Here is a 15,758-nt window from a genome sequence, read left to right as displayed (position 1 = left end):
AAAAGGAAAAAGTAGAGTATCCATACTTCATTTTCAGAAAAAAAATTAAAAAAATTTTTAAACTTCTGAATTAGAACTACTTCCCAAAGCCTTGTTGAGCTTCTTCTACTTGTTATCAGTGGGAAATTATGTTGTTTTAGAGCAGAAGAAGTCATATCTAAGTGGTAGCTTCCCTTTCAATCTTCCCATGTTGCTCTGCTTTAGAGTATGGCATGATCCTGCCAAGCACATTTCCTAGGGATTCTAATACTACTCAGGCTTGTTTCTAAGGTATAACAGGATGTGCCCATTTCTAACATAATTCTTTGCTTCCTTGGTTTCTTGTGCTGGGTAAGGCAGGTCATGTCAGTATGTATCCTATGGAGGCACATGGAGTCTGTGGTCCTGCTGCTAACCTACCAGGCCATTCTTTCTAATCTGTACTCCAGAGAGTCATTTTCCTCAGATTCATTAAGTCACTGTTCATCTGCTAAATTTGAAAATACTGAATTAGGGGGCTAGGAGTTTGGCCTAGTGGTAGAGTGCTTGCTGAGCATGCACGAAGACATGGGTTCAATTCCTCCGTGCCACATACATAGAAAAAAGCCAGAAATGGTACTGAGGCTCAAGTGGTAGAGTGAGAAAAAAACCCCAAGGACAGTGCTCAGGCCCTAAGTCCATGCCCAGGACTGGCAAAAAAAAATACTGAATTGGGGAACCGGGCGTGGTGGCTCATGCCTGTAATCATAACTACTCAGGAGGCTGAGATCTGAGGATCAAGGTTCAAAACCAGCCAGGGAACTAAAGAACCTGAGACTCTTATCTCCAATTAACCTGTAGAAAACGAGAAGTGGGGCTTGGCTCAAGGGTAGGGCAGTAGCCTTCTGAAGAGTTCAGGGACAGAGTCCAGGCTGAGTTCAAGCCCTATGACCCACCCCCCCACACACAACAACAAAAAAAGATTGAACTGGATTCAAAGCCAGCTTAGGTAGGAAATCCCATGAGTCTCTTATCTCCAAATAATCACCAAAAAGCCAGGAGGGGAGTTGTGGCTCAAGCAGTAGAGAGCAAGCTTTGAGCACGAAAGCTCATGGACAGTGTTTGGGCCCTGAGTTCAAGCTCCAGGACCAGCACAAAAACAACTGTTTTGCATTTCAAATATTCTATTGTACTCCACATCCTTGAGAAATAATAGTCAGGTTTTCAGAGAGCTATATAATGCATGATCACTTCATAATTAACAGTGGTGGCAGACAAAACCACATACAAGCAGGTACTCAGGAGGACGAGATTTGAGAATTGCCATTCAAAGCCAGCCTGGACACGAAAGTCTGTGAGACTCCTACCTCCACTTAGCCAGAAAGCCTGAGGTGATACTGTGGCTCAAGTGGTAGAACACTACTAGCCTTGAGCTGAAGTACTCACAGACAATGCTCAGGCTCAGAGTTCAAGCCCCATGACTGACCCACCAACAAAACAAAACAAAACATATACACTACTTTTCATACACACCTCATATTTCATGGTAAAAAATCCATCCCCTCCAATGCCTTCAAGTGCAAAGGCCTGTACAATTGGCCATTTCTCCACCACAAACATATCAAATATCTGTAAGTGACCTAGAGGAATCAAATACAACAACACATATCAAATGCTGCTCTGGACCCAGCAGTCTTTAGACCCAATCTAATGTGGTCAGATAACATCATTTCTCACAAGTTCGCTAAGGCCTCATCTGGCAAAATACATTCAAAGAAAAAGAAGTTATACATTCAAACTAGAAATACTAAATAAAATCCAAGGAAAATTCTAACCTAAGCAAGTGACAAATTCAGATAGTTCTATATTTTCATTTTGATTTCCTAATTAAGTAAAAAATAAGTAAATTGTGCTGTTACAAGTGACTTGCATCATTTAGTGGGTGTAATTATTAACAGATCTGAAGTTAGCTCCTTTCCCTTAGGAAATAGAGCCAACTTCCTCAAGGGAAAATTACCAAATGAAAAAGTTTTCTTTCTTGTAGCAATATCAAATACAGTTTTTTCCCCATTATACTAATCCAGGCACTGCACAGTATAAAGCCAGCCCCATGCAGTGAAGTTCATGAGACTTTTATCTCCAATAAGGTACCAAAAAGCTGCAAGAGATGAGGCTCAGTGGTAGAGCACTAGCCTTGAGCCAAAAAAGCTAAAGAGAAGTACTGGGATTGGCTCTGAAATTTTTTCTTATATTCCACACATCATTTTTTAACCTGTCTGCATATTTTTTAACATATCTATCCAAATTACTGCTTTTTTTTTTTTTTTCAAACCAAGAGGTCCTACATAAAAAGATATAGGGACTAGGAGCAAGGCCTAGTGGTAGAGTGCTCGCCTAGCATGCATGAAGCCCTGGGTTTGATTCCACTGTACCGCATACTCAGAAAAGGCCAGAAATGGTTCAGAGGCTCAAGTGGTACAGCACTAGCCTTAAGAAAGCTCAAGAACAGTGCTCAGGCTCTGAGCTCAAGCCACAGGACTGGTGAGAGAGAGTGAGAGGAGCGTGAGGGGGTGGGAGGGAGGGAGGGAGAGACGGGGGGGGGGGTGAGAGAGAGAGAGAGAGAGAGACAGACAGACACAAATCCAGCACTCTGAAGGCAGAGAAATAAAAACCCAACTTTGAGCCCATCCTGGACAACCTGGACTATGTTTCGGGGGAAAAAGTGACACAGACTAAATGTCAATTGCACTAAATCCTTTATTAGATCTTCTTGGCCACAAGTAGTTTGCTGTGTTGATGTGGAAATTGCATGTATGAATACAAGCTTATATTGGAAATTCCCCAAACTTCATTCTGCTTCATCCTTTACCTTAGTAAAAATGAATCAAGGGGTTTTCCATCTGGATGCTTCCAAAGAAATAGTGGCATTCAATTTACATACCATCTAATAAAAACCCACTGTCAGAGACTCACCTTGGGAGCTATAAGGAATACCAATTTTACTACAGTCTCGAACCATGTCCACAAAACTGGAAATTTTAAATTCCTCTGCAGCTTCCTCATCTTCATACTACAGACAAATTAAAACAGACAGTAATGAATTGTCATACAATGTTCCTTATTGTCCCTATATCTTATCAGGGTTGACCTAAGTAGCCTTTATGAAGGGATACAAGAAGCAGACATTTAGTAGTCAGAAATACTTGTCATATTCATATCATGCACATATAAAAAATTCAAAATGGATCAAAATACCTAAATGAAGGAAATAAAACTTGGCCAACACCCCTAAATTCCTCATTCACATGCAAAGAAGAGTTCTTAACCAATAGTGGTGAACAATTTCTATAAAATTCCAAATCTCTAATTCTAATTCACTCTTGAAAGGGACGCAAAGAGAAACAGAATACCAAGGAATACAAAATAAGAATATTAGCCTGGTTAAAAAAAAAAAAAGAATATTAGCCTGGTGTGATGGCTCATGCCCGTAATTCTATCTACTCAGGAGGCTGAGATTTGAGGATCGCAGTTCAAAGTCAGCCCAGGCACTAAAGACTCTTCTTATCTCCAATTAACAACTAGAAAATCGGCTGGGAGTTTGCTTAGTGGTAGAGTGCTTGCCTAGCATGCAGGAAGACCCAGGTTCGATTCCTTAGTACCACATACTTGTGGTGCTGAGGCTCAAGTGGTAGAGTACTAGCCTTGAGAAAAATCCAAGGACAGTGCTCAGGCCTTGAGCTCAAGCCCAGGACTGGCAAAAAAAAAAAAAAAGTTCCATATGAAATTCAAAACTTTCCACTTTAAACAAGGAGCTAGTGTAACCATATTCTACAACTTGATTTTTAGGAGAACAGAGAAGAGTACCTCCAATTCCAAACACTTTTCTTAAGTATGTGTCAATTCTCTTTTTCACCTCACCTCATTTTCAGTCATACAGTGGAAATGCAGATTTCTCCAATGTGCCACATAGGGTAACAGATAGCGATAGTTGACAGGGTTACAGTACAGATGGACACTATCTGATTTAATCAATATAATCACATCTGTAAGATAAAAACAATCAAAATACAAGAGTATTATACAAAGTCTTTTTCCTTGAAATGTTTCCTTCCCCCAAATTACTAAAACCATTAAAGGATGAGTATGTGTCAACTCAGTGATAAAGTACTTGTCTAGCATGTGTAAGACCCTGGGTCCATCTCCACCACCACAAAAAGCAAAACAGAAAACAAAACAAAACACTAAAACTACTTTAGAAACAATGTAACAAAACCTTAAACTGAAAATTATTATTTTTATCAGTCTTGGGGCTTGAACTCAGGGCCTGAGCGTTGTACTTGGGCTTTCTCAAGGCTAGAGCTCTACCACTTGAGCCACAGAACCATTTCTGGCTTTTTCTATGTATATGTGGTATTGAGAATCAAACTCAGGTCTTCGTGCATGCTAAGCAAGCTCTCTTACCACTAGACCAAACTCCCGGCCCTGAAAATTATTTAATCAGCTAATGGGATTCAAAAGTCAGATAGTGACAGCATGGGTTTAATATTATACCCTGTACAATGCTCCCACCACTGTGGTCTTTTAGATGAGATAGGTACACAATTAGGCTTCATCAAATAGGCTTCATTTCCTGAAATATTTGTGTCTTGCAAAGCCCAATATAGTTCAAGTTGTAGTACTAAACTCAGTTGTGTACTTCAGTGCAGAAACAAATATTATATAGGATCCATGGCTACAGGGCCAATAGTATGCCTCATGGTAGAGTGTTTGCCTAGCATGCATGCAGACCCAGGTTCGATTCCTTGGTACCACATACACAGAAAAAGCTCGAAGTGGTGCTATGGCTCAAGTGGTAAAGCTCTAGCCTTGAGAAAGCCCAAGGACAGTGCTCAGGCCCTGAGCTCAAGCCCAGGACTGACCAAAAAAAAAAAAAAAAAAAAGAATCCATGGCTATAAGAGCAGGAAACAGCACCAAGCAGGGTAGTGACTTTTCCTCCACAGACATCAGTGTTGAAAACTCTTGGCCATGGCTCATCTGGCTCCAGATAATTGTGGGCCTGGACATTGCCTGTCAGCTTTTTGGAAGGATTCCTATACATGGCAATGAACTCTGTTCACAGGAAAGGCTGGGGGGAAGGAAGCAGAAGTGAAAGGAGCATCTATAAATATATCAGGACCTCACAAACTTAAGGAACAACTATTGATTTTGGTTGGTCATGTAAATAACATAAATCCCAAGGGTACAAATAAACCCAGGTAAACAAAAGGAGCCTTGAATGTGGCAGGAATAATAAAGTATCCTGAATTTGAAAATGCAAGCATTCAGACTTCCAGAAGAAACATCAAGAATTCATTTCATAGCTCCTAAGAACATAGCCCCCAGGCCTGCCTTTAAGAAGATGAAGCCAGGCATGGTGGCCCATGCCTGTAATCCTAGCTATTCAGGAGGCTAAGATCTGAGGATCAAGGTTCAAAGCCAGCCTGGACACAAAAGGACCTGAGCTTAAGTTCAGGGCCTGAGCACTGTCCCTGGACTTTCTCAAGGATAGAGCTCTACCACTTGAACCTCAGCCTCACTTCTGGCTTTTTTCTATGTATGTGGTATTGAGGAATTGAACTTGGGTCTTTGTGCATGCTAGGCAAGCACTCTACCACTAAGCCAAACTCCTGGCCCCAAGGACCTGAGACTCTTATCTCCAATTAACCTCTAGAAAACGGGAAGTGGGGCTTGGCTCAAGGGTAGGGTGGTAGCCTTGAGCTGAAGAGCTCAGGGACAGTGCCCAGGCCGAGTTCAAGCCCCAAGACCCACCAAAAAAAAAAAAAAAAAAAGATGAAGCAAGAAGTTGCTAGGTGCTAGAGATGCCAAAGTACATGGGTGAGGAAGATAGTGTCTAATACTGCAGGTCTATCAATGCCAACACAGCAGTGCAGTGTGACAGACCACACTATATGAAAACACACTAAATCTCAGTAAACATTAACCCCAGCTAACCACAAGACTGGGTGGCCTAAAACAAAGCTCCATGATGATGGTCTTTTAAGCTACTCTGCTCCATACCTGGCTTGTCCAGAGTATTCAGAAACACAGCTTTTCACTGTGGACTCTGGGGGAAGTGTTAGAGTCAAATGGCAGCAAAGGGAAGAAAAGGTCATCCTCCACCCCAATCTCACAGGACTATGCTTCCTCCTCTTCCCTTCCTCCAATAATCCAGTCCTAAATCACCTGTAGACTTAACTCCTGAAGAGTAAGAGTATGTGTCACGGAGAAAGACTTAGGGTTTGTTTTTTTTTTTTACTTTTCTTTTTCGTCAGACCTGGCTTGAACTCAGGGCCTGAGCACTGTCCTTGAGCTTTCTCAAGGCTAGAGCTCTACTTTTTGAGCCATAGCACCACTTCCAGCATTTTTCTATGTATGTGCTACTGAGGAATCGAACTTGGGTCTTCATACATGCTAGGCAAGCACTCTACCACTAGGCCAAACTCCTGGCCCCAAGACTTAGGTTTTAAGAACTAAACTCTAAAGTGTAATCTAAAATAATTAGAAGCCAGAAGCAGGTAGAACACAATAGCTTAGGCTAAACCTAAGTATTCTCAAATTCTCAAAAGACTGATGTCACTATGATGAATACAAGTTTAAGAGTACAGAGTCAGATAAAAGAAAGAAGTACATGAGAATGAAGTGAAAATGTAAAATACTTTTTGTCTTTTAGAATTGAAATGTAGAAGCATTTATCTGGTGATTTTAAGTTTTTAACTTTTGGATTTTAAAGTAAGTTTATAATTTGGAGTAAAATGCACCCTTTGAGCCAGGTGACAATATAAATATAAGTAAAAAAGCACCTTTGGAAATTTAAACTGTTTCCTTAATAGCAGTGCACTAATTCCCTTAGTCACCTTGGTTTCAGGGAAATGTGTGGCTGGAACAAATTACAAGATTCTAAATCAGCAGATGCTATATAAAGGGAGAAAATTTTAAATCAAAATCTAAAACCAAATTTGAATTTTTTTTAATTAATGGGAATAATTTCACTCAACTTTTTCTAAACTTCCTGGTAAAATAGAAAGTTTCAATTAATTAATTTTTTTTGTCAGTCCTGGGGGCTTGAACTCAGGGTCTGAGCACTGTCTTGTACTTGGACTTTCTCAAGGCTTGAGCTCTACCACTTGAGCCAGAACACCATTTCTGACTTTTTCTATGTATGTGGTACTGAGGAATTGAACCTGGATCTTTGTACATGCTAGGAAAGCACTCTACCACTAGATCAGATTCCTGGCCATTCAATTAGTTTTATAAGGTGTTGGAGGCCGAGTGTAGGGTCAGTGACCTTGGACCTGCACAATTGAGTACCCAAGGAAGTAAGCTGTTATCATGATGACTTTGGGCTATGTCAATCGCTTCTATTTGAGACTTGATTGCTGTTTTATACGAATGTAACCCCTGGCAGTTTCCTGGTTTTAAGAAAAGTATTTAATGTTGGAACTTGAAATAAAGGAGGCTACAGTTTTAAGCTTACAGCCCTAGGCTGTAGTCTTAGGCTGCAGTCTTGGGCTGCTGACCTGAGCTGTAGTCCTCCCGACCCCATCTTTTTCTTGTTTTCTTCTTTTCCAAGTCCCTATCCCCTAAGTCAGGAACCTCAGTTCGCTGCCCGCTGGCTCCGGCAATAAGTATAAACACTATGTTCATGTACATTAGAACAGGGTTTGTAAACCTAGTTACCATTGACAGTTTAGGTCAGATTCTTTGCCACTGGGTATGGTGGTGCCCTTTGGAATCCCAGCACTAGAGATACTGAGGCAGGAAGACTGAGAGTTCAAAACCAGACTGGGATATGTAGTAAGAACTTGCAAAACAACAACAACAAACAAACTAAAAACAAAAAACAGCTGGGCACTGGTGGCTCACATCTGTAATCCTACTCAGGAAGCTGAGATCTCAGGATCATGGTTCAAAGCCAGATGAGTACAGAAGTCCAAGAAACTCATCTCCAATTAACAGAAAACTGGAAGTGGTGCTATGGCTCAAAGTGGTAGTAGAGTGCTAGCCTTGAGCTGAAGAGCTCAGGGACAGTGCCCAGGCCCAGAGTTCAAGCCCCACAATCAACAAAACACATACATACACACAGACACAGACAGACACACACACACACACACACACACACACAGACATTTTGGGGGTGTGAATTGTGGGATGTATAGTTATACCCCTAGCTGCTACCCATTAGATACCAATAGCACCTGTGTCCAGCTGTGGACATAAAAAAAATGTCTTTAGACATTGCCAAGTGTCTCCTGGGGAACAAATCTATCCTCAGCTGAAAATCATTAGACTCTAGCAAGCTCATTTCACATTAAATATTTGCTTTTACCTCCCCCAGCTGCCCTCACAAGAGCTGACTGTGTCTTGTCCCGTTTTATTGTGTCTTCTGACCCATCTGGTAGATAACTCATGATGCTAAGTATGTGATATCAGAGATAGCTCCTGGGTAACAGCCCACAGCAGCAGGCAGTGTCTCACAGCCAAGCAAAGAAGAATGGAACAGAAAGGCTGCATTGTTGTCACAGATGTTGTCATGAATTAAAGTCACACAAAAAACAATTCCTAAAGTCAGCAAGACAAAGAGTCTTTGTTCCTGAACTGAAGATCCCCGTGAAGTCTTCCTTGCAAGACAGCAAGCAATCTCATCCTTGCCTCACAATCGTCAGTGCTTTCACTGGACACCAGTATATAACATGAACCTGCATAAAAACTAGCCCCTTGCCAAGGCTTTCTTTCCCAAAGCCAATTTACCTAGTTTAAAAAGTGTGTGTGTGTGTGTGTGTGTGTGTGTGTGTGTGTGTGTGTTTACTTCTTTCCCCCAATTCTCAGATCTGAGCTTCATAAGATTACAGATGTGAGCCAGAAGCACCTGGCTCCAGGAAATATATTTTGAAACTTACTTCTTAGTAGCTTCTTATCCAGCATATGGATCAACAGAAAAGAAGGCCTTAATTATTTCTTTTTAATAGTTAAAAAATAAGAGTTCTGGACAGGAGTTTGGCCTAGTGGTAGAGTGCTTGCCTAGTGTGCACAAAGACCTGGGTTCAATTCCTTAGTACCATATATACAGAAAAAGCCTGAAGTGGTACTGTGGCTCAAGTGATAGAGCTCTAGCTCTACTACCAGTTGAAGGGTCAACTTTCAACATAATAGTGAGAACTCTTTATCCTTATTTTTAAAAAAATAAGCAAGTTTATTGTGCCTTTGGACTACTTTAAATCTGAACATATTTTTCAATTAAAAGACCATGAAATAGGGCTAGTAGATCATGAAATGTGTGCCAAGTGGCAGGGTACCTACCTAGTAAGTATAACTCTTTGAGTTCAAATTGCAACACCAGGAACTAGAGAAACACATGAAATAGTATCTAAAGAAATAAACCATGTCAAGCAGTAATGGCTCACAACCTATAATCTTTGTGACTCAGGAGGCTGAGATCTGAGGATTGAGATTCCAAGCTAGCCTTGGCAGGAAAGTCTGTGGGACTCTTAACTCCAATTAAACACCCAAAAGATTCAGAAGTAGAGCTATGGCTTACTGGTAGAGCACTAACCTTGAGCACAAAAGCTTAGGAACAGTACTCAGGCCCTGAGTTCAAAGACCAATATCAGCACATGAGAACAAACACATACACATATATGCGAACACATGCATACATGCATGCATACACACACACACACATACAGGCACGCACGCACACGGACACATTCCCCCCCCAAAAAAGAGAGAGAGAGAGAGAGAGAGAGAGAGAGAGAGAGAGAGAGAGAGAGAGAGAGAGAAAGGGAGAAAGAAAGAGAGAGAGAGAGAGAGAGAGGGAGAAAGAGAGAGAGAGAGAGGGAGAGAGAGAGAAGAAGAAAGAAAGAAAGAAAGAAAGAAAGAAAGAAAGAAAGAAAGAAAGAAAGAAAGAAATTACACACTCTTTTTTCAGTTTACTAGACTTACCATCTAGGACTTCTTCAGAAAATCCTGTTTTCTCAAAGTCACTGGTATTCTGATTATATAAACCAAACAGAAGATAATTTGCCAGTTCTCTGCAGCCTTCATTGTACCTGCTATCAATTCCTGCAAAGCAAAAAAACACTCTGATCAGCTGTCCTATACTAAGGGGTAAAATGAGTCCCAATAATTTGCCCTAGGTCAGTAAAATTATGATAATAATTTATCATAATTATTATGATAAATAATTTATTATTATTTATCAGTGGCTCGGTCTCGTTTTATGCTAGAAACTAGACTGAGCAACTCTCTTTGAAAGGAGCAGGTCTCTCAATATTAATACCTTTACTTTGACCTCAAGATCTATTTGGGTGGGACAATCAAATAGTTACTAATTTCTATAATTCTTGAGAGCAAAAGGAACAAAAATATGGTCTTCCATGGTTTGGTAAAGATCTTACAATATTTTCAGTTAATCAGACTAAATAGTTACTAAATTTTGATCATTGCTACAGTGGCAATACAAAACAGTCACAGCTTAGAGTGGTAATATGCACATATAATCATAGAACTTGAGAGGTAAACAGAGTCACTAGTTTGAGGTAAATTTGGGCTATATATCAAGACCCTGCCTCAAAAAAGCAAAAACAGCAATAAAAAGATATGAAGAAGAGAATAACTGAGTGGAACTAGAAACAATCATAACTCTACACATATCAGGAACAAAGCCTACCACTGAACTAGATACAAGAGTATAGTGACATATGTGCCTATAAATGGTCTTTTTTTTTTTTTTTTTTTTTTTTTTTTTGCCAGTCCTGGGCTTGAGCTCAAGGGCTTGAGCACTGTCCTTGGACTTTCTCAAGACTAGCACTCTATCACTTGAGCCTCAGCACCACTTTTGGCTTTTTGCTATGTATGTGGGGTACCGAGGAATCGAACCTGGGTCTTCGTGCATGCTAGGCAAGCACTCTACCACTAGGCCAAACTCCCGGCCCTATAAATGGTCTTTTAAAAGCCTTTTCTTTAGTAAGTCTAGGTCAGAGACAAAGAGAAAATTAAATTATACTCGCTTCATTAACTGCCTTTTAATGCATAACGAATACATACTACCTGTTTCTAGGTTTCTGTGGAGTTCTAATAGTAGAGCTCTGGGCAAGAGAGAAGTTTCAAGGGTAAGAGAAAGCTGTATATGTGAGGCTAAGAGGAAAAAGTTGGGCAAAAGGAGCTTCAAGAATAGTAAGAGTTCCATATTCCACTAATCTCTCTCTCACCCATATTTATTAAAACAACCAATTTCAGGGGAATGAGGACAAAGACACTGTTTATCTTGCAATGACAGTATTATTTTTTTCATGAAAGTGATAGAAAAATAATTTTGAAAGCAAAAGTATGTTCTGTGAGAGAATATACAGGCAAGCTTTGTTTAAGTGTTACAGTAGGGGGGTTAGCATTCTCTCCTACCTTTATTAGGGAGATCAAGAAAGTTGGTGAGTCAAGCACAGGTGGTTCCTGTATGTCTGTAATTCTAGACACTTAGGAAGCTGAGATCTGAGGATCCAGTTTTGAAGCCAGCCCCGGCAGAAAAGTCCCTGAGACTCTTATCTCAATCACAGAAAAAACTATAAGTGGTGAGGGTGGCTCACATATAAAGTTCTATGCTTGAGAAAAAGGAGCTCAAGGACAATATGCAGGCCCAGAGGTCAATCCTCAGGACTAACCAAAAAAAAAAGAAAGAAAAAAGGGGGGGGGTTGATGCAACTGTAACTCTCTGTACATTACCTTTATGTTAATAAAATTAAAGAAAAAAACCTCTACAACTCAAAATAAGACAAGACAATAAAAAAAAAAAAAGGAAGGTGAAGCTGGGTGGTGGTGGCTCACGCCTATAATCCTAGCTACTCAGGAGGCTGAGATCTGAGGATCATGGTTCAAAGCCAGCCTGGGCAGTAAAGAACGTTGAGACTCTTATCTCCAATTAACCATTAGAAAACAGGAAGTGGGGCTGTGGCTCAAGGGGTAGGGTGGTTGCCTTGAGCTGAAGAGCTCAGGAACAGTACCCAGGTCCAGAGTTCAAGCCCCATGACTGACAAAAAAAAAAATCTCAAGGACAGTGTCCAGGCCCTAAGTTCAAGCCCAAGGACTGGCACATGCACAAATAAAAAAAAGCAGGGTGATAATTTGTTGGCAGAAGTCTGGTAAATAACAGGTGGAGCTCATATAGCAAATGGGCATTCTCTTATGCCTAGATTTGTCAAAGACTCATCAGGATGAAATGTGCCCATACTCCTTACAGAGATTTGGTAGCCTCCGACTGGGACCCTGGTCATGATAGAGTACCATACTCATTCCTCATCGATTGCATATTTGTACCTGGTGGATAAACATACCTGCTTTCAAATGAAACTGTTATTCCTATAAATAAGAATCCAGGCTACCACACCCATGAGTACCACCTTGTCAGATGTACTAAAGTACTGACCTAGGATGCAGAGGATTCCATCAGGCCGAGACTTGCTGCTCTGGGTCAGGATGTTTTGAACCTGGCGGAGCCGACTACCACTGCAACAAGAACAGAAAACAGTTCCTTGAGGGCCAGCACAGTCTGTGAGAAGAGCAGCAAGTCCTTAAAGGTATGAAAAGAGGGAAAACTTTGCTAGAGATAAAAATACATACTTGAAAGGTAGGAAGAGATTCCTTTCCTTCAATTTTTGGAAGAGATTATATACGAGATTATATACAAGTGGTCTTAGGACTAGGTCTGAGCGACTACTTATGCACTTGATAGCCTGTGATTCTGACTCAAAAGAGAGGAAGCCCAAGGCCCTTCCACATTCAGTCTCAGACAGTACTGAGACTTGGCAGATGACTCTCAAGAACTTCCAAAGACTTTTCTTTTGATGATTTTAAAAAGCAACTTTCCACACTGATTTGCCCAAACAAGTTCTCATCAGTCTGTCTCAAAATCAAAGACAAACAAAACCCAAATGTTGGTCTAAGGGCTTAAACAAAACTAAATTTATCCATGTGCCTACCCCTACCATCAATTTTGATAGAGAATATTTGTTTCCATTTTCTGTGTAATTCTATTATTTCTGATTCTACTAGCTTCAAGGATATCCCCACACTCACACCAAGTTAAGTGTGAGGTACAATACTCCCAGACTTTAGTATCATTTTCTAAGGACCCTAATTCTCTTCATATTCATACCCTCTCTCCTTCCCAGATGCTTTAAAAATGGATGCCCAATTCTCTGTTTAAGATTGATCCTTCTCCCCATATTCAGGTTCAGCCAAGATTCATCTCTACCACTATTCATTTCCCAGGATTCCTTACAGTGACTCATTTTACAACAATCAATATAGTCCTAGACCTAACTACAAACCAGCTACACTAACTTCCTACCCTACTATCAGATTTTGTCTCAACCTTTTGCTAACCTATTTACACCACTCTATATTCAAACAACAATATTTACACTCAGGCAGTAGTTTTCTTTTCCCAATTCCCTGGATTCCTTTTTTCCGCTGGATTCTTATGTTCCTATACCCTACTTAATTCACTCTATGACTTAGGGTTATTATCAAATGATTTATTATATTTCAGGGAAACTAGATCACTCCAATTTTTTAAAGAAATTAAGAGAAAACCAATAAATGGAAAAACATCCTGTGGTTGTGGATTGTAAGACTTGATAGTACCAAAAGCAATCTATAGATTCAGTAAAGTATTTACGAAAATCCCAATGATATGGGGGCAAGAGAGAGGGAAGTGGAAGAAAAATGAGAAAGGGGATAACAATATGGGGTATGAAATGTACTCGTTATCTTATTTTTGTAACTGTAACCCCTCTGTACAACACCTTTTCAATAAAATAGGGTTTTTAAAAATCCTAATGATGTGGAAATGGGGACCATGACATGTGAGAGGGTATCAATGTGCGGGAATTAAGGCACCATTTATCTGGCAAATATCATGTAACCCTTCTATTAATTACAATAAAAATATATTCAAAAAATCCTAATGATGGGGTGGTTGTCAAGAGTCTAAGATCTAAGAATCACAGTCTGAAGCCAACCTGGGCAGGAAAATCTGTGAGACTCTTACCTATCTAAGTATACCATCTAGGTACTGAATTCAAGCTCCAAAACTGGCACCCCCCTTCCAAAAAATGGGAAGACACAAAAAACAATCCAAACCTTCACAGAATCTCAAGGTATCTCCAAGTAGCCAACACAATCTTAAAAAGTAGAATGAGGTTGTAGATTTCACACTTACTGCTTTTAAAACTCTATGTGGCTTCAATAATCAACAGAATAGTGTTGTATAAAGAGGGAAGGTTAGCATTCTCCTTGACAAGAATGGAAGAGGCCTTTGGGCCTAACATGAATACAGTTAAGGCACTGCCACCTACTTCCAACCATCATTTCTTCTGACTTTGGTACCTTGTGTAATATGTGTGTGTGTGTATGTATGTGTGTGTGTGTATATATACATATATATATATATATATGTATGTATGTGCCCATATATTTGAATTAGGGAAGGGAAGGGGAAAACAGATGATGAGAAAAAAGATGAGCCAATGTAACAGTGATAGTCACAAGACAATATGTTGGAAATGAACTACACAACTTGGGAGAGAGTAGGAGGAAGGAAGTAGAAAAAAAACAAAGGAAGGGGTAACAGAGGGTGGGGGGAGGGAAATAGGGACAAAAACATGAGAAGGGGTATCAATGTGTGAGAAGTAATGCACCTACTACCTGATGAATGTAACTGTATACATTATCCTGACAATATTAAAAAAAAAGTACTACCTATACATCACCCTGACAAAATAAAATTTAAAAAAAATATAAAAGACACATGTAAAACCAGTGAAATGTAATATAGATTTGTGAAATAAAATGCTTACATGATGAAACAATTTTTTACAATGACACCAAGATCACTGAGGAAAGGGCTGGAAAACTATACATATCCACATTTAAAAAAAAAAGTTACTTGGGCCAGGAGTTTGGTCTAGTGGTAAAGTGCTTGCCTAGGTAACCCCAGTTCAATTCCTTGGTACCACATACATAGAAAAAAGCCAGAAGTGGTGCTGTGGCTCAAAGAGTAGAGTTCTAGCCTTGAGAAAGTCCAAGGACAGTGCCCAGGCTCGGAGTTCAAGCCCCAGGACTGGCAAAAAAGTTACTCATTTTATAGTACATATAAAAGTCAATACAGGGCCAGGAGTTTGGCCTAGTGGTAGAGTGCTCGCCTAGCATGCATGAAAATCCGGGTTTGATTCCTTGGTACGTACCACCTGCATAGAAAAAAGTTAGAAATGGTGCTATGGCTCAAGTGATAGAGGTCTAGCCTCCAGAAAGCCCAAGGACAGTGCTCAGGCCCTAAGTTCAAGGATCAAGACTGACAAAAAAAAAAAGGCAATCCAAAATGGACCAAAGTACTGGTGGTGGTTCACACCTGTAATCCTAGCTACCCAATAGTCTGAGAGCTCAGCATTGTGGTTCAAAGCCAAACTGAGCAAGAAAGTCCAGGAGATTCTTATCTCCAAGTAACTAGCAAAAAGCTGGAAATGGAACTGTAGCTCCACTACAGTATGACTATACTAATATTGTGTAAGGAACCTATAATAGTCATTTCACAAAGATAGGGAATAGAATAGTAGTTAACAGGGGCCAGGGAGAGTGGGGAGTTAGTGTCTACAGTTTAAATGACTAAGAAATGGTACATTTTATGCTATGTGAACATTAATACATCTTTTCCTTTTTTTAGAATTTGAAAAAGTCCATGTTATGTGACACAAAAACAACAGAAACCCAG

General features: G+C 40.1%; 1 protein-coding gene and 1 pseudogene across 2 annotated transcripts in view; one reads left to right on the top strand and one right to left on the bottom strand.

Annotated features, from left to right (window-relative positions):
* The window catches only part of Dnaaf9 (dynein axonemal assembly factor 9), a 102,237-nt gene that overhangs the window by 76,146 nt on the left and 10,333 nt on the right, over positions 1-15,758 (bottom strand). For both annotated transcript variants that reach the window (XM_090352060.1, XM_090352059.1), the window contains exons 2-6: positions 12,414-12,493; positions 9,938-10,057; positions 3,877-4,001; positions 2,932-3,028; positions 1,492-1,598 (exon numbers count right to left, since the gene is read on the bottom strand). In XM_090352060.1, the coding sequence (XP_090208186.1) occupies positions 1,492-1,598; positions 2,932-3,028; positions 3,877-4,001; positions 9,938-10,057; positions 12,414-12,493 (529 nt within the window). The remainder of the gene's footprint in view (positions 1-1,491; positions 1,599-2,931; positions 3,029-3,876; positions 4,002-9,937; positions 10,058-12,413; positions 12,494-15,758) is intronic.
* Positions 14,252-14,364, top strand: LOC150050261 (U6atac minor spliceosomal RNA; annotated as a pseudogene).

The sequence above is a fragment of the Megascapheus bottae genome, chromosome 18 (genome assembly GCF_031878675.1).
Source record: "Megascapheus bottae isolate mThoBot1 chromosome 18, mThoBot2.hap1, whole genome shotgun sequence".
Lineage (NCBI taxonomy): Eukaryota > Metazoa > Chordata > Mammalia > Rodentia > Geomyidae > Megascapheus > Megascapheus bottae.
This window is presented reverse-complemented; position numbering and strand designations above follow the sequence as displayed.